This window comes from Penicillium roqueforti, assembly GCF_015533775.1.
Source record: "Penicillium roqueforti strain LCP96 04111 chromosome Unknown scaffold_05, whole genome shotgun sequence".
NCBI lineage: Eukaryota > Fungi > Ascomycota > Eurotiomycetes > Eurotiales > Aspergillaceae > Penicillium > Penicillium roqueforti.
In genome coordinates, this window is record NW_024067569.1 from 799685 (window position 1) to 817961 (window position 18277).

Here is an 18277-nt window from a genome sequence, read left to right on the forward strand (position 1 = left end):
CGGCTGCTGTGAAACGCAATGGGATTTGATCAACTTGCTCGGGCTGTTGGATTGCGTATACTAACCTCAAGTACAGCTACGTTTACTTCGAGATATTCTAACCCTGCTCTAAACAGCACGATCCACAGTGAGAATACTAAGCATCACGGTGTAAGTTGGTGGTAAGGGGACCACTCATGATGAATGATATCATGCATAGTCGAGAAATCGATGCTACAACTGAGACAGAACCAATGGTCAGAGCCGGAAACGTAGAAGATTCAAGCATTCCCCCGAGGATCGACTGCATGCAAGGATGTCTCCACTCTTTTTTTGATCTCACATGGGAACACGCGGGCTTTGAAGAAAATATCATTCTTTCTTTTTCAATTTCCTCTAGTAGGCTTGGACGAAAGCTTCGCTATCGCGTTGGATCATTATTGTTGGAGGTTGGCGTTGGAGGAATGCCCGAGTGTCCGCGGATCTGCGTGCTTGCAGATCCTTGATGCAATATCACGGACCCTCGCTCGGGAATGCGACCGTTGACCAAGCCCCTGTGGAGAGTGGGTAGCTCTTATTTCAGCGCCGGAAATGACGTGGATCGACGAGCGTGAAGTGAAGATAGAAAGCCTGGCAGTACTATTCAAAATGCAAATGTACAAAGCCGGGCCATCACCAAAATCCCAAAATGATTCTGTTAGATCTTTCTAAACAATAAAAAGCTAAATACGCCTGAGACCACATCTGTAACATAAAACCCCTCAAAGCTTGCTGGAGGGAGCATCGATAAACAAAGACCTGGTCCGAGTCATCGCCTCCACGGCCTCCTTCTCGATCCGGGTGAGCAGGACCTCGCAAGTTGGGATGTCGTGAATCAAGCCAATAACCTGACCGGCAGTCCACACCTGTATAACGAAAGAGTCAGCGAATGCACATGAAACATAATTTTGCAATTAACTTACGCCGAAATCAACGTCACCGTTAATGAAGACTTGACGACCCCGCTTGCCACTAACATAGGGCCCAACCTCGCTGAACTCGCCAGTCTTACTCTCCTGCTCAATCTTCAATGCATCCTTAGCCACCTTGTTAGCGAACAGGCGGGAGGTATTCTTCCACCGACGCAGCACAAGCGCAGTATCAGTCTCCTGTGCCGCGACGATAGCCTCCTTGACCTTCTGGTGGATTGGGGCTTCAACAGTGCTCATAAAGCGAGTACCCATGTTGATACCCTCAGCGCCGAGCGCCAGGGCAGCAGCAAGACCCTGGCCATCGGCGAATCCACCAGAGGCGATGAACGGAATCTTGAGTTCCTGGCGCGCACGGCTCAAAAGGATAAAATTGGTGATGTCGTGCTCACCGACGTGGCCGGCACACTCAAAGCCGTCGATAGAAAGAAAGTCCACGCCGAGCTTGACGGCGGACTTGGCATGGCGGATGGTCGTGCACTTGTGTAGGACGATGATGCCGGCCTTCTTCAGCTGGGTGATGACGGGGCCGGGGTTGTTACCGGCAGTCTCGACAATCTTGACTCCTTCGTCGATAATTACTTGGGCGTAGGCACTGTAATCGGGGGGAACAATGGCGGGGAGGAGGGTCAGATTCACTCCGAAGGGGTATTTGGTCATGGTGCGACATCTGCGGATTTCTTTGCGGAGGTCTTCGGGGGTTGGTTGGGTGAGAGCTGTGAGCTGGATTGTATTGTTAGTACTGTATTAAATTAGGGCTTTCATTGAAGAGTAAACATACAATTCCAAGTCCGCCAGCGTTGCTAACAGCCGAGGCCAGCTCAGCGTATCCAACCCATTGCATACCACCCTGCACGACGGGCACTATATCTGTGATCAGCAGCTGGTGATATTTGCAGAATAATGAATTCATAGCGCACCTCGAATACCGAGCTTTCGCGTCAAGGCTGTGTTGAAAGGCATCTTGTTAAGTCGGGGTTTCTAATCTGATGCGGAGTCAGTAACTTCCAAGGAAAGAAGATAAAACCCGAATAGGGACCATATATACTAACATGAGTATGATCGCTTCCTTGATCGCTTCGGAAAATACAGAGTCAAGCAGATTCTCGAGTTTTTGAACAGATAATAAACGGATGTCAGCACGCGGCGGATCTCTTTACTTGTGGGGAAGGTCCGAGGTGCCGAGGTTGCATCTGCAATTTTGATTACTGAACAAAGGGATATTCATATGTCGCTAGGAGGTCTAGAGCCCTTTATCTACTTGTGAGTATTAGCCCGCAGATCGAATATCAAGCCCAGACCTAGTTAAGAAGGGAGAGAATATATGCCATGGTTGACCTTTGACATGTGACAAGGAACCAACCGTGTATAGCTTCATCTCCAACCTCGAAAGTTTACAACCGACGACAATTTACGAACAGACGCATGTAAGAGGTAAGATCATTGTTTCAATTGTCCATTATGAATTGAATATAACTGCATAACTCGAGTGAATATAGCAACCGTGCAAACATAAATGCCTCGGCTGGATGCTTCTCCACAGCGAATGCAGGCTTTTCAACAGTTGCAGTGACATTTCAAACCAACTGCGTCCGAAAAACCTGGCGATCTACAAACATCAATGGATGTGATACATGTAGTATGTATCCCTGAATATGAAACCCCTTCCCCTCATTGGTAGAGTGGAACGGGCGATTAACGACGGGACTCTCCTTCTGAGAGCCTCTAGATCCCTCGGCGTCCACGACAGAAAGCCGCAGTCAGTGAGGGAAAGCTTAACACGACGACATCATCCCAGCCAAGACCAGTAGACGACGTGAGCGGAGACTCTTGAGGAAGAGAAAGAAGAGAGAGCAGCGGACGGAAGAAAGGAAGAAAGTGGGAAAACAGGCGAGCAGTCACATGACCACGGTAGCGCGTCGGGAATAAGGATATTCCGGCTGGTAATAGACCGGATCTGATTGGCAGCCGCTGTCGACCGGATGCAAGTCCCGTGACTTAAGACTCCCGTACCCGAGGTCGTCCGTCCATTCCGAGCCATCGCGAGCCATTTGGGATTTCTATCCTGATCAAACAGAACAATCTCAACTCTGCAATCACAATGTTCTCCCAGAAGCTTGCCCAACAATCGCTGCGACGGCGTATGTCTAGCCCAATTCCTACCTTGTCCGAATCTGCGATCTAACTTATCCCGGACAGTTGCCGTCCAGCAACCGCTCGCTATGCGGTCGTCCATGATGGGCGCTTCGCCTGTGGCCGTTGCCCTCAGCAAGAACATTCAGACAAGGTCAGTTATACAGCGCTTAAACGACAAGCTTTAATTGCTTCGCTCGTCTTCGAATCAAGCACATGCCGAATGCCTACGTCATCCGCAATCTCCATAAGTCTATACTAACCAGGGAATATGGTCTATAGACAAGTCACTTCAAACACCCAGGACCCCAACGAGATCCTCGTCCAGCAGCGTCTTCGCCGTCCTGTTGCCCCTCATCTTAGCATCTACAGGCCCCAGATCGGCTGGATCGGTAGTTCCCTCCACCGTATCACTGGTGTGGCTCTCTCCGGCACCCTCTACCTTTGGGCTACTGCCTACCTTGCCTCTCCCGCTCTCGGATGGCACATCGAGTCTGCCTCCATGGTCGCTGCCATGGGTGCCCTCCCTTTCGCGGCCAAGGTCGCCCTGAAGACTACCCTGGCCCTTCCTTTCACCTACCACTGCATGAACGGTATCCGCCACTTGATGTGGGATCTCGGCCGTGGTCTCACTAACCCTGTTATCATCAAGACTGGCTGGACTGTGATTGGTCTCAGCGTTGCCAGTGCTGTTGGTCTTGCTTTGATTTAAATGTTTCCGTATCCCATACCTCCGAATTTCCCTATGTGTTACTAAATTGATTTTCTAAAATATACACGAATCGGGTCACTTGGCGCAAGCTCAAAAGACGCTGATTCTTTTTCGTCTGTTCAGCTGTTTTAATTGGAGATTGCGTTCGGGTTGGGCTAGATTACTTGCACGATCTGAATATACGAGTATGTCAATTTTGAGTTGTGAAAGTCTAGATGCTCTTCTCGCCTACTTCTAGATGTCATGTATCAGTGTGAAAATGCAATCGGTCCCACTTGATGTAGTTCCATTAAGCTATCTTGCCAGACAATGGATATGCGGATGAGAAAAACACATCGAGTATGTAAACCCGTCACTAACCCGTCACTAACCCGTCACTCGAGGGCCATCTTCACTCTCACTCTCACACATGCAGTCCCCTTAGGGTCCAGTGTGCCTCGTGACTTTGCCATTTTCCACCCGCAATTCTTCTTGTACCAGCACCGATACACATCGTATTATGGTATCCCAGTCGTAGTCGCCATCAATGCATATCCCCGTCAGACCGCAGTTAAAATGCGTTGGGGTATGATCTGTAAGTAAGTTAGTATTCACTCAGATCTCCGCGACTTGGCCGTTATATATCTAGAGGATCTAGAATATGGCTGCGTTAGACAACACTCACCTATTGTCCCGTGTCGCCTCAACGCCAAGCAATTAAAAACCCAAGCAACTGCCATCTAAGCAGGACTAGGAGGAGGGTTGGGAGGGAAAGGTCGGGGTGAAGGAGGATCTTGCACGGAGTGATCACAAGCCGGGTCGCTTCCCGTGAATGTATAGCATGTCTGGGCCGGCGATGCAGGGGTGGGCTGGAAGCCATGGGCAAAAGCAGGGTTGAAAGCCATTTGGATGTTTGAAAGGCACGAAATGAGTGTGGTTGTAGTGAAATGGAGCACACAAGTCAGGGTTGACAGAGAAAGGAAGTATAGCTCTGCAACGAAACACGGGAAAAGGACGAAGACAAAGAACTCTGGTGTTTTAAAGGAAGATGACCTGAAATCCGGACTAGTCCATGTCTATTTAAATGACTCAAGTTTAACTGGGGTCATAGGTCGCCATCGATATGAGTCGCACACCGCTACCCTGTCGAACATCCCGATCAAGGATCAAGACAAAAAGCCGTTTGGCGATGGTCATATTCCCGTTGCTATCCGTGGACCTTGGGGATGACTATCCGTGAAGATCAATATCTTGGTAGAGTCTGCAAGGGCCCGTGTGAAGACTTGATGTATAAACCATTAGATAGTACCCGCAGGCAGTCACACCCGCTATCGTGAGTATTATATTTTTGTTTCTTTTCATTTCCCCGGAAGCAAGCATCGACAGGAAGTTGGAAGTATATCCACTTTGCCCTATTATCTTTCCTCAAAAAGCAAATAGTATACAACTTAATGTCCGCAATGAACGAGTATAAATCCTTCTCCCCCGGATCAACTGCCTGCAGACGGCAGAGTTCCACCAGCGGTCTGACCCTTCGGATTCCTGCAGTCTGTTGAGGGATTCTGTTTCACTGGGTTCGCTCTAGATGATTTGCCGTTGGCTACTTATTCAATACTTTTAGTAATAATGTTTGGGTTGAACAGCCGTCTGCTGTTTTAGTAAAAAGTATGTATGAATTCGAGGCCATCAAACATTGAGGAGCTTGTGTTCTTGTGTCTTTCAAACTTAGGACCTTTCGAAGATGGGCAAAGGCACTGTCATTAACATATCCCGGTCCTTTTATCGGAGCTCCCACAATGCCCATTGTGGGTTGCGAACTTGCTTAGTCGTGCGAAGAATGGATATGCAAGTCGTAGAAGCTTCCACCGACCATAAGAGGCAATATGAGAAAAAGGAAGCCTACCTATGGAGCACGGCCAAATAAGACCGAACGCCAATACACGTGGATCATGTTTTGCCTTCGGTACATGACAGTCTCTTGCCTAATCCAGGGGACGAGCTCAGGCTACGATGATACAGCATACAGCAGGGCCGTTATTCCGCAGCCCAGAGAGGCATGGGCCGTTCGAGCCAACCACTGGGCCTCAGCTGAGCTTTCCAGCTGCGTACATCCGCAACCAGGCAGGCCCAAAAACACTGCCCCGTGCTCCAGGTAGCTATGGCCTCTGCATACCCGGCAGGTTTCGCGGAACGACTGTGTTCCGAGAAGGTTACCGAACCTTCTTTTGAATGTTTCTTGATCGCCTAGCTCCTTCCGTATGGTTCTGTTCTTTTCTTTTGGATTTCCCACCGTTTCTCTGCAGCGGCTGGAGACCTGTGTCCCTGATCTTTGGGCCGCGCTCATGGTCGGTTGCGTCGCCCGTCAGCCAGTCAGATGATGTTACCTGGCAGCACTATTGGACCTATAACCTATAAGGTGAGAGAGCACAGGTTTCCTATTGGTTCATATAATAGCGATATTATCCAGAGAAGGATGTTGCTGGACAAAGTAGTGGGGATATCCGCGAGACCATCTACACCCAGTCGAACCCCAACTTTCAATGGGCACATGCAGAAAACATGAGTCAAAGCTGCTAGCAACAGCAGCTGGGGTAAATACACATCGTGTATCATAGCGGGCCGTACCTAAGCTAAACGAAAGCCTATGTGTGCTGGATTTGGCCCGCAACTAGCGGTATGGAGTATATCGAAGCATCATTCAGAAGCTCCATAGCCTGACCGCTAAAATGTTCCACATAGGCTTCCAAGGTGCTTAATTAATGTGAGTCATATGCCGTTTTGATCATATATGCATCGAGGCATGGCAGAGTCGGAAGTTTGTGTGTGTTCCACCTCCAACTGTCATAGCCATGCTGGCCTGTGGTAGGCTGCAACAGCCGGAATCAGCGTTAGTCGCTTCGGGTCCGGTGCACAAGGTCAAGCATTCGAGCAAAAGATACCGCGCAGCAGCGGTGAAGGTCCCGGTTGCCTCCGGCTTCCAAGGTTGTTTAACTGCATGTCAAACCGGCGAGATGGCAATTGAACAGAATTAAGTTCAGCAACAAGTTTTTGTAAGAATTGCAGTCATGAAAAACAGACATGAGCAACAGTGAACATAGAACTCATGGGTCTGGGTATTTGATGACCGGCAGTATCACACCGCCCAGGCCGAATTCTTTGCTTTCCGTTCGATCAACTCCGAGTAGACACGCAGACCACCGACCCCATGTCTTTGAACCTTTCTTCTCGAGCGGCCAGGACCGCCTGCACTGCATCCAAATTCGCCGTTCGCCCAATTGCGGGAGTCATCCCATGCCGCAACTTCGCGACCTCTACATCGGAGGAGTCCAGTCAACAAGAAAAGCCCCGGTGGTCCTACACTCCCGCGGCGGCAAAGGCCCCCTTCAGTCTGCACCTTGACTCCAAGCGCCCGACCTTCCACGTCAATGCAGATCCGCTATTGCTAGACCGATTCTACATCCGATTGTTCGGCAATGGCGGCGACAAACTCCTCTCGGACGAGACCAAGTGGTTGGCAGTGACGCATAAGAGTTTCGACCAAGGGCGTCGCGGATTCAACGATCGACTGGCCTTCCTGGGAAAACGCATTGTGCAGCTGCAAGCATCGCTGGCTTTGGCACAGGATTCTCCGTACACAGGTGCCGCACCGAAGAAGGACGAGTATGGTCGCGTGCCTTTCACCCACCCGGCTCTGGATGGATTGAACAACCTCTCTGGTGAGACCAAGAAGATCCTCACCGAGCGGTCGAAGCTCGCTGAGCTTGCAAACAAGTACGAGTTACAGAAGGTTCTCAGATGGAGTCCCAGAATGGTATGCCTCCATCCTAGTCTTTGGTGTTCTTGATCACCAGCTAACGAAGATCCCAGCCTAACGACCTCCGTGCCTCCGGTATTGAGCTCGTTCTCGCGCATACCATGTACGCTATCGTTGGCGCTGTTTCGCTAGAGAAGGGAGGAGTTGTTGCCACCAAGGTGGCTCGTGAGCGGATACTTGAACCACTAGGACTCAAGTCGGTCTCGTAAGGGTCCAAGACTTGGGCTTGGGGTATTGGTCTCCTTTGGAGCATTTTCAGGGCGTTATCTTGTTTGATATTTCCATCGGTGGTAGGTTGACTGGGGAGTGAACTTCTCAATCGGGGAACCTCTACGATTGTACATGTACTTCTAAACAGACTTGTTTTTTTTATATCGTTTGATTTCTCAGACTACTGCCAAATACCACTTGAAAGAGTTGCACTTGCAGATTGAATGGAGCAGATTACAATCAAAATAAGCACCTAGGACAATTTACAAGGAAGATTCGATTTATAAAAAATTCATTTGAAGTTATAGAAATGTACGGTTCCTCTGACGCCGCCCGAGTAACAGAGAAAGTACTCGGCCAGCTCTTATGGAACCCTCGTAAGATCGTAGTCTCCGCACCACTGTATCGCAAGGTAGTAATCAAAACACTATAGCACTCCGACAGAATGCCGGAGTAGCTGTAGAAAATCACAAAGGACTTTATACTGCCTTGAACTGTCTATTGGGAGCGTTGAAGAAAGAAGAAATAAAAAAGTGCGCGACGGGCTTTTATGTGTGATTTTCTACGCTAGTCCGCTTTGGGCTTGGCGTCTATCTCCGGCCTGGGACATGCGGGCATCGCCAACAATCCTCCGCTGATCTGCTCCTTTCATTTCTCACCTCATCTGCTGCTATTCTATTTGTTCTTACTGCTTTATTGACAATGCTGCAGTAGGCGCATAAGGTGGCTTTGTTATTTTTTTGCTTTCGCACCCCCATCTCAAGAGACCAGATCATCACCACTTCTCCCGTCATCTATTTACCCCCATTGACACGTCATGGCGTCGGCACTCTTCTTCCTCGACCTCAAGGGCAAGGTAGGCTATTGGAAACTGTGCAGAACAGGGCGATGCGACCCCCTGCCGGGAAAATCGTCAATGCGTCCAGGGACAAGCCCCCACTGACCATCTATAGACCCTACTGGCCCGCAATTACCGCGGAGATATTCCCATGTCCGCAGTCGAGAAATTCCCTATCCTCCTCAGTGATGCCGAAGAAGAAAGCTCAGCAGTTCCTCCCTGTTTCTCTCACGAGGGAATCAATGTGCGTCCCACCGAGCCTGGGCATTGCCCTGACCACGCCCACTCCTGAGTGTCTCCTATTGTGCGCTCCCACGTACTGACACAGGGGTGTTTTCGTCTAGTACCTCTATATCCGCCACAGCAACCTCTATATCCTCGCATTGACCAAACGAAACACAAATGCCACCGAAATTCTACTCTTCCTCCACAAGCTGGTGGAGGTCTTCACCGAATATTTCAAGGTATTGGAGGAGGAGAGTATTCGGGATAACTTCGTCGTCATTTACGAATTACTGGATGAGATGATGGATTTTGGATACCCGCAGACAACAGAGAGCAAGATTCTACAAGAGTAAGCAGCTGGGTCTGGTGCGGCGGGGGTGGTGATGAAACAGCATAACTAACAGACCTGCGCTATGACCAGATACATCACCCAAGAGTCACACAAGCTGGATGTCCAAGCACGGCCACCTATCGCTGTCACAAATGCTGTCTCCTGGCGCAGCGAGGGGATACGCTACCGCAAAAACGAAGTCTTCCTCGACGTGGTCGAGTCTCTCAATCTTCTCGTTTCAGCAAATGGAAACGTCCTGCGCTCTGAGATTCTGGGCGCTGTCAAGATGAAGTGCTACCTGAGTGGTATGCCAGAGTTGCGATTGGGCTTGAACGACAAAGCCATGTTCGAGACCACGGGTCGTGCTACACGAGGCAAGTCGGTCGAGATGGAGGACGTGAAGTTCCACCAGTGTGTCCGACTTTCGCGCTTCGAGAATGACCGCACAATCAGTTTCATCCCTCCGGACGGTGAATTCGAGCTCATGAGCTACCGACTGAACACACAAGTGAAGCCGTTGATCTGGGTGGAGTGCGTGGTTGAATCGCACTCGGGATCCCGAATTGAATATATGCTCAAGGTAACATTCCCACCCAGTTTACCAAATATCAATCCCTAACCAGTATTTCACGACAGGCCAAAGCCCAATTCAAACGCCGCAGTACCGCCAACAACGTGGAGATTCTCGTCCCCGTCCCCGAAGACGCCGACTCCCCGCGCTTCCGCACAAATATCGGAACCGTGCACTACGCTCCCGAGAAGTCCGCCATCATCTGGAAGATCAAGCAATTCGGCGGCGGCAAGGAATTCCTCATGCGCGCAGAGCTAGGTCTACCCTCTGTCAAGGGTGACGACGAGCGCGGCGGCGGTATGACCGGTGGGTTCGGAGGCAGCATGGGCGGAGCCGGCGGCGTAGGCAAGTCGAAACGTCCCATCAACGTCAAGTTCGAGATCCCCTATTTCACGACCAGCGGCATCCAAGTGCGATATCTGAAGATCACCGAACCAAAGGTAAGTCTTTCCCATCAGTGGATTCTTATAATCTATCACTAACAATCAACTCCCACAGCTGCAATACCCCTCTCTCCCCTGGGTGCGATACATCACACAGTCGGGCGACATTGCCATGCGCATGCCAGAAATCCAATGAAAAACGTTCAAGCTCTCTGGATGATTGATTTTGTACAGCCGTTCATGCCCTTCTTGTCCGAGTTATCTTTTTGTTCCCACCTTTTTTTTCATCCTTCTCCGTTGAGGCCGGCCGGTCCGATAGATAATCAAATCCCTCCCATGTTTTTATTCTTCTCTTATGCGTTTCGCTTCTGCATCGGATGCTAGGAATATAGATGGTTCGGATGAAATGTTATGTCACTGCGGTATTGTATGAAGTAAATGCCATGAATGATCAAGGTCTTGTTGTCATTATTGTAGCGATTTGGCTTCTATGCAGTATACAGCAGGGAATTGATATAGAAACATTGGTATCAGGCTGCCTGTATTCCTTTTAACATGGCAGTTCCATTTGAAACAAGGCCGATTGCATGATCTACAACGTCAAGCATATATACATCACCATCACCAATGGGGAAGAAAAACATAGATTTTATATAAAACTCAAGAGCTTTCTCAATAGTTTGCAGAATACCTGGGTAATTTTTCATGATATTTTTAGAAAAAAAAAAGTACAAAAAAATCCCACAGGGTATCTCAATTCTCAGAAAGTTGAAAAGAAAGAAAGAAGAAGAAAACATTAATCCATAACGCCATCATTCAGCGCCTGCTGTATTTTGTCATAAATCCTCAGAAGTCAAGGAACAAAAAAAACCAAAAGGGAGGTAAGGGGGAAGGGGGGAAGGGAAAGACAACATCCCCTAGTAGTTATGTAGCTATACAAAGCCAGACCCAATGGCAAATCAACTACCCATTTTACGTGGGATTGCCATACCCATGTCCATACCCATTCCCATACCCATACCCATACCCATTCGCATGATCATCTGCCGTTTCTGGTGGAGGAAGAGGGAAGCCATCGCCGCCGCCACTGCCAGCCGCTGCTTTCGAGAATCCCTCGCGGGCAAGCATTGTGTTGAGCACAGCGCAGTTGTACGAAGCCTCGCCGGGAGGTACAACAAGGAAGATATAGGTGTTATCCGTGAAGCGGCCGAGGAAGATATTAAACTGAGGTGTTTTAGTATGCATGACGACGAAGCCCGCCGAAGCCGGTGTTGTGAGGGTGTTCCGTGCGGCGCAGTGCTTGAATGCCTTCATGATATTCGAGAGACGCTCGTGGCGGTCGTAAATCGGATTCAGCTCGCCGACCTCAGAGGTCACCGAGGTCACGGTGAGGAAAGTCGAGCGCTCGAAGAGGATGACTTCTTCGGCGTTGATTTTCTTCGCGAAGGCAGTTAGGAAGCGCTCGATGACGATTAGGTTCGGGATGAGCTTGTGCACAATTCCGGCCCAGGCTTTGTACAGCGATTGGTCCCAGATGCTACTGGCGAAGGTGTCGACGCGGAAATCGCCAGATCGGCTGCGGATTACGGCGGAGCGCTCGTCATAGATGCGCTGTCGGTGCTCGGCTTGGATTAGATCCATCTTGTGCACGAGGCAGAAGACGTAGGCGTTTGGGCTGAACTCGCTCAGCGCTTCGATTATCGCGTGGTAGGTGTCGAGATCGCGCTCAACTTCTCGGGACTCGATGTCGAAGACGTAGATGAGGACTGCGACGTCGGAGAAGATGTTGCCGCGCTGCGAGGCCAGATAGGTTTCCATAAAGGCATCTTGTCTGGAAAACCTCGGTGTTAGTGAAATGCCTCCCGGATTGCAAGGAGTACGCATTACTCACCCTCCGCAATCCCACAGATTCAATGTGAGGTTGCCCATGAACTTGACGTGGCTGTGCTCCACATCAATCGTAGCACCTAGACGCCGCACATCCTTTGCGACATAGTTGCTGAAGATAATTGAGCGCATGGACGACTTCCCCGATCCACTCTTGCCCATCAGGAGCACCTTTCTCTTCTTCTTCCGAGCATCCATGGTGTTAGATGTTCGTGGCGCTGCCGTTGAGCTGAATGCCCCGCTCTTGCGGGGGCAACTCGGGTCGATCTGGAGGGCAACTCAGTGCCTTCACAGGGTCAGTCAGGTGCAATGGTATCGAGTTCCGGTTAGGAGTCCAATATTATCATTTTTCTGCCTTGACAATGGGATTGAGGACGAGAGAGCAAGATAAGGAAAGGTGACAGGTGAGCTCCAACTTCTAATGCGGAGATGGAACAATGCTGTCCCGAGCACGTGATCTCAGGATGTTCTAAAGTGTTGGGATAGATTGTGGGATGAGATAGGAAGAAAAGACGATGCCAGCAATCTATCTACTCTAAAGTTTTCATCAAGTTACTGATCTGATGAGACCTCGCAATCGTGCACTGGCACTGGCACTGTCACTGTTGGCACTGTTTGTTCTATTTGAGCTTGGGCCGAGGTTACGGGATGACGACATCTCATGGGTCTCCGAAAATCATAGATCTTTGTTCTATGGTCAAATGGCTTTTATCAACATGAGGGTGTCAAGTAGAGAGAAAAAAAAGGGTGAGATGGAGTATGAAATAAGCCGCCCAAAACCAGTGGTAAATCTGATGAATAGCCTCAAATACAGAGGGAAAAAAGAAAAGGCTCAAGGTAGGAAAAAGAAGGAAAAAAGGAAGGAGAAGGAAGGAGAAGGAAAGAGAAGGAAAGAGGAGAGAAGGAAAGGTGGAATAAAGGAAGTAGGAAGTAGGAAGTAAGGGAATTGAAGTAAATGTAGAAAAGCCAAACGTGAAGTATAGGTATGAAGGTATTCGGTCATGAAGAGTTCATTTCATCAAAAAGCTCGTCCCAAATAGCAAAACCAAATGATGGACGAAGATATCAGGTATCAAAGCCGCAATTAAAATGGGAATAGAGGGTATTAGAAGACAGTGCCGTCAGATCGTATCATGATAGGAGGTTCCTTGGTGTTTGGTCTCGAAACTTCCGCAATCTCGCGACCACCCTGGTTCTTGTTAGGATTTATCGAACTGGAGAATCCTTGAGTTGCTTACCTTCCAGGTGCCAGCCTCAAGCATTTGTGCTAGTGTTAATGGCTCGTCCGAGCCCTTAAGCCCTAGCTGAGCGTTGACCTCGTCTAGGAGCTCATCCAGGAACCCGACAGTCGCGGCTCGCCATTCGACAATTACATCGTCGTCGGCGCAGAAGAGCGGTGCCACTTCGACACTTGGCTGACCCTTGATCTGAGCATTCTCTTTATATGCATCGATTCCACGCTGCATATCATCCGGTTTCAAGGTCATGAGTCCCAGGTCGATAAGCAGGCCTCCGTTTCGATATTCCGGAAGGCCTGTTAGGAGGTCGCTCCCGGCGAAGTGGATGAGCATCAGTTTTGACATTGGAACCATGATCGAGTAGCATAGCCATTGGGTTAGCTTGTGAAATGGAGCAATGCTCTCCCACTGCTTTGCAGGAGGACAATCGGGGAGATCCGAGCACTTCCAAGCATCTCCAATAGATACTCCATCAATCTGCGTCCGTGATTCCGGCCAGATGGGAGAAAACCCATCCATAAGCACGGACCACAAAGTGGTGATCGGAACAATAGGTACGGAAGAAGCCAGGGTTGACGGATGACCGAGAAGATAATCTGAAAGATTAGTAGCTGTTCAAACACACACCACCAGATCGCCTCACCTAGCATATTTCCCGGTCTAGCATCCACACCGAAGAAGTCTTGATTGTTAAGTGCCTCGGAGAGCCGTACCAACAAGCCCGTGCGGCCTTCAATACCGGCCAACGGATTCTCATCAGAATGCTGCATCGCCTTGGCAAGCACCTCGACCGTAATTTTTTTTAATCCTGCGCCATCCACCTGACATGGCTCCGTCGGATCGCTACTGAAAAGCCCCGACTTGAACATCTCCAAACTGGCCACGGCCAAGCCCTCACTGCGCGAGAAGACTTTACCAGACTCCTTGGACCGGTACGACCACTCGTTCCCGGCGCCAGCGTCGAGCAGCACGGACACGACAAACAGATCAATCAAACGGCGGGTGCGCTCCTGCGCATCAATGCGACTGGGCCAGGACTGGAGAAGCTGGTTGATACGCGGTCTGCCGCCGACATCGAAGTGCTGCCAGCGACCATGCGGGGGAATGTTCTCATAATCTGGCGCATAATCTCGCTGGTTGGGAATACACGTTAGCGCAAAACTCACAGGATCGAGTCGTTTGGTTCTCTACCTTGATGATGGAGACGACGTAAGAGGCGGTAGCTTCGAATTTGCTCATGTCGACGTCGAAATGGTGCAGTTGGTTCTTTTTGGCCTTTTTCAGAATGATGTTGGAGCGTTCGCGCACGGCATGGATGCTCCGTAGATATGCGGCCGGGTCCAATGCTGGATCTGGGGGTCTGGCGATAGGGAGTTCCGGGATCGAGGATGGCGGGCCAGTTCCCTTGTACCTTGGCGATCTCAGGGATGTATGTGATGTACGAGCGCTGTTGATTGATATGGGATCATTCTCGGTATCGCTTTGAATGGAGTTCTTGGAATCTTTGCGCTTGAATAACCCCATGGTATCGAGTTGGGAGGTTCACCCCAGGCTTGTCGAGGGTTGAAAGGGGGCAACGGGGAGGGATTGCAGGGAGAAGAGAATGTAGTTCGGATAAGGAGTTTACAAAGAGGGGGAAGTGACATCTGAATGTGATGTTTTTCTTATTTTTATTTTTTTTAACATCGCATAATAAAGGCTCTAGGGTAGACTAAGTAAAAATAGGCAAAGCAGGCCAAAGCAGGCCAAAGAGGTAAAATACTTATTGTTTTTTTTTATGGGGCGTGGACAGCTCTCGCGAAGGGTCATCTTAGCACGGGCTAGACGTCCGGGCATTAATAATTTGAATATTCGAATTCGAATATTTATGGAGTCGATTTAGGGGCGAGTCTGGCAAAGTCCAAAGTCCGGCGCCGTCTGAATCGAGTAAGAGAACGAGAGCGGAAGCTTGGGAAGGTACCAGATACAATCCACAACTGGTACTTTAGTATGTGAAGGGCGGTACCGGATACGCCCAGACTACGGAGTAGCTGATTTGCTTTTAGAACTACGGGGGTAACTATGGAGTACCGAACATTTCCTTCCGTACAACCCATATACAACATATTAACAACAGCATAATCAGTAGCACACAAAGCCCTTGTGTAGAGTACGGAATGCGTACATATTTCCCGAGGGCAGATTAGGATCGATTGCCGTATGTATGGGGAATCAGGAGGAGGGGACCAGTCGGAAAGCAAGAGAACGGACTATCATTTGACTTGTGCAAGGGGGCAGCGAATCAGGGCCGAGGCGAATGGATAAAGAGGAATGCCAATATCAAATCACTTCCGGTTCCGAGGCGCCACTGGGTGGTACGTGTATAGATCGCTAGCTCACATGCATCGATCAGACCATGCCCTATTAGGGGAACGACCAAATACAACGTACGTTTAGGGCGAATCCGTGGAACGCACGCGGAAATGCACGGACTAGCGTACCGTTCGAGAGAAAAAAAGAAGAAAAAAAGAAACGAGAAGAAAAAGACACGGCTTACCCGATGCGGCAGGGCAAACCCACTTGGTATATATCTAAACGAGCGCATGTTCGGAGATTTTATGGGTTTGGCAATTAAGAGTGTTAATAATAGACGGTGGTTGAGTTAGGGGGGTTCCCAAAAAAGTGCTGGGGAGTACAACGCACACCGAAAACCGGAGAATTGATTCGGTTCGATGTTGCCTCCTGGTCAGCACACTACGCCTATCAGCTAGAAGAGGAAGGTGTCGCTTCCTAATATATAGTATGAACCTACTCCATAGACAACGTCTCTCAAGCCTAGATTACCAGGTGAAACCTGGTAATCTGCCCTAATCTGCCCCTCCTTGACATAATATCTGGACGTCTGTGTAAAGTATTCCAGGCCCAGGTTCTTTCTGCATGGTACTATGTTGTACTCCGTACTTGTAGAACAGTGGACCGTGCAGGCTATGCGAAGGATCATTAACTTTGATGTTGGAATCCTTGATCAGTCTGATTGTCTTGACTCTTATTTACTTATTAGGGGCCTCATCTCCGGACCATCAAGCCCCCCTTACCCCCCATTTATACCGCAATGCACCCAAGGACCCAGCTAACGGGAAGCACGGGCCTGGCCACTCTGTTGGGTCGTTTCAGCTTAACTCTGTTTTTCGTTTGGGATCTTCTTAAATCTGGATTATTTTGGTTTCATTCTTCTTTTTCTTAAGAATGAGGGCTGGCAGAGTATCATCAGTATGAAGGATATCCTACCTACATCAATATTAAGACAGGTCCGAGCATTGTGCGCACTGACTAAGCCATACCTGTCCAAGCCCTGAAAGTCAGGGGCAAGACACTGCGATCCACCGATTGGATTTCCATTCGCTACCGCGCGGCTCGGCCTCCCGAGTGGTTCCGCTGCTGTGAAAAAGCGGAGTTCCGACTTTCCTTTTTACCGCAAACATCCTCTACTTGAATACTATGTATAGTCTCAATACAAGCATATACGAGTACCATTCCAACACTCTTACCTTACTCTACGGAGTAACAGTATCTCAATGTCCATTTGGTTCCACGATGATGCAGGTTTCGCCCAGGAGATGAATATAATAATCAAGCCAAACCCCGTTAAAATCACCCCACTTTTTCTAACGATCACTTTCGAAGGATTATTCGTGCTCCTGGACTTTTGACCATAAAGAGTACCAAGGCTTCTGAATTAGGCTTAGCCCCCTCGGTTTTAGAAACTTTACTCTCGGACGTATTTTTAAGCCTACCGCCCACGTGATTGTTATACTTCTATTGGCTCAATCCTTTATTCCGCCTTTTCAGCCGCGATTCTGCCATTCCAAAAAACCAGATTACATAATACACGATCACATTCCTTCCCGAGGTTGGACAATGTGACCTCGTGACCTCTGGTCTAGATTACATATCGATTGGATACATCGTACCGGATTCGGAACGCGGTCCCGCAAAGACGGTATACCCACCTACTAAATATTCTTCCGTTGAGTATATCCTCAAGCCAATGAAGATCCCTGTGTGGGCCTAGTCTTTGGCAATAGTACGGAGTACTCCGTATGTACGGCAGATGGAATTAAGTCTAATAAGGTGTGACCTGATTGGCCTTGTCATCGGCATCTTTAATATTCTTTCTACAACGTAGGTGTATTCTTCATGCATCTTTTTTACTGTCTTTTTGCTGTCATTTTCGGTCCTGTAGCAAGCGAGAAAAAACAAAACTAAAGTGAGAGCTGAAATTATAAAACAAATTTCGCTAAAGAGAGGACTTCGTAATTTCCCGACTGGCGGAAGAGTCGGAATTCCCGAAATCCACTCATCCACTCAAGCTTAGCTTTGGCAACCATACCTAGATAGTACATTTATTAGCAAACGTGAGATTACTGATGGATTCACTGAGTAGCTACCATGGTCAAACATCACTTCCTTTCAAGGTGCCATGATCGGATGGTGTTTGCTACTTCCCTTATCTTGTACTCTTACTTCTCACACTCTAACTTCTCACTCTCGCCTTCTTCATCTCCTCCAGACACATATATACAGACTTAATCCACCTTCCATCAAGCATACAAGGTACGAAGACCCCGACCAAGAGTTGGATACTTCAGATTCTGATTACGACAAAGGTGATGCCGTTCTAGCTCGGGAGTATGCAACCATCGCAACCTTGCGAAGCACGGGTTCCGCCCTGTATGGACTCTCGATGAAGGATACCCTGGGATTATGATCCCGGTGAATACTCAAGAACATCTTGACAAAAATGGCCAGCTTAGTAAGTTTTCTTCTTTTCTTGTATGGGAGCTTAGCAGCTAATCTCAACCACGCTAGTATCTATTGGCTAGCAGGACTCGATGAACTTGTCAAGACTATCGATCACCCTGCATACGTGATTCAGAATGATCTAGAAGTCATTCCCTTCTGACCTTCTTCATCCCCAACGGAGTAGTCACGATTCTGACAAGAAATTTTGTTTCTGGATCCTACTCTAC

At 49.0% G+C, this 18277-nt stretch overlaps 7 protein-coding genes across 7 annotated transcripts; 3 read left to right on the plus strand and 4 right to left on the minus strand.

Moving 5' to 3' along the window:
* Positions 1-740: 740 nt before the first annotated feature.
* On the minus strand, positions 741-1910 carry LCP9604111_3487 (NAD(P)H-dependent flavin oxidoreductase; the record flags this gene model as incomplete). The annotated part of the gene is made up of 4 exons (XM_039071080.1): positions 741-884; positions 942-1670; positions 1729-1811; positions 1868-1910. The coding sequence occupies 4 exons, from the start codon at positions 1908-1910 to the stop codon at positions 741-743; spliced, it is 999 nt and encodes a 332-aa protein (XP_038930754.1).
* Positions 1911-3048: 1138 nt separating this feature from the next.
* On the plus strand, positions 3049-3792 carry LCP9604111_3488 (uncharacterized protein; the record flags this gene model as incomplete). Its single annotated transcript, XM_039071081.1, has 3 exons — positions 3049-3088; positions 3147-3234; positions 3363-3792. 3 exons carry the CDS (start codon positions 3049-3051, stop codon positions 3790-3792), a joined length of 558 nt encoding a protein of 185 aa, XP_038930755.1.
* Positions 3793-4212: 420 nt separating this feature from the next.
* Positions 4213-4511, minus strand: LCP9604111_3489 (uncharacterized protein; the record flags this gene model as incomplete). Its single annotated transcript, XM_039071082.1, has 2 exons — positions 4213-4364; positions 4457-4511. The coding sequence occupies 2 exons, from the start codon at positions 4509-4511 to the stop codon at positions 4213-4215; spliced, it is 207 nt and encodes a 68-aa protein (XP_038930756.1).
* Positions 4512-6976: 2465 nt separating this feature from the next.
* LCP9604111_3490 (mitochondrial 54S ribosomal protein mL57) lies at positions 6977-7794 on the plus strand (the record flags this gene model as incomplete). Its single annotated transcript, XM_039071084.1, has 2 exons — positions 6977-7582; positions 7639-7794. The coding sequence occupies 2 exons, from the start codon at positions 6977-6979 to the stop codon at positions 7792-7794; spliced, it is 762 nt and encodes a 253-aa protein (XP_038930757.1).
* Positions 7795-8612: 818 nt separating this feature from the next.
* Positions 8613-10339, plus strand: LCP9604111_3491 (AP-1 complex subunit mu; the record flags this gene model as incomplete). Its single annotated transcript, XM_039071085.1, has 6 exons — positions 8613-8651; positions 8749-8877; positions 8978-9207; positions 9280-9769; positions 9826-10200; positions 10259-10339. The coding sequence occupies 6 exons, from the start codon at positions 8613-8615 to the stop codon at positions 10337-10339; spliced, it is 1344 nt and encodes a 447-aa protein (XP_038930758.1).
* A 776-nt stretch (positions 10340-11115) lies between these two features.
* On the minus strand, positions 11116-12228 carry LCP9604111_3492 (Rag GTPase GTR1; the record flags this gene model as incomplete). The annotated part of the gene is made up of 2 exons (XM_039071086.1): positions 11116-11974; positions 12035-12228. 2 exons carry the CDS (start codon positions 12226-12228, stop codon positions 11116-11118), a joined length of 1053 nt encoding a protein of 350 aa, XP_038930759.1.
* A 907-nt stretch (positions 12229-13135) lies between these two features.
* Positions 13136-14792, minus strand: LCP9604111_3493 (URC4/urg3 family protein; the record flags this gene model as incomplete). Its single annotated transcript, XM_039071087.1, has 4 exons — positions 13136-13219; positions 13269-13864; positions 13912-14401; positions 14460-14792. The coding sequence occupies 4 exons, from the start codon at positions 14790-14792 to the stop codon at positions 13136-13138; spliced, it is 1503 nt and encodes a 500-aa protein (XP_038930760.1).
* Positions 14793-18277: the final 3485 nt, after the last annotated feature.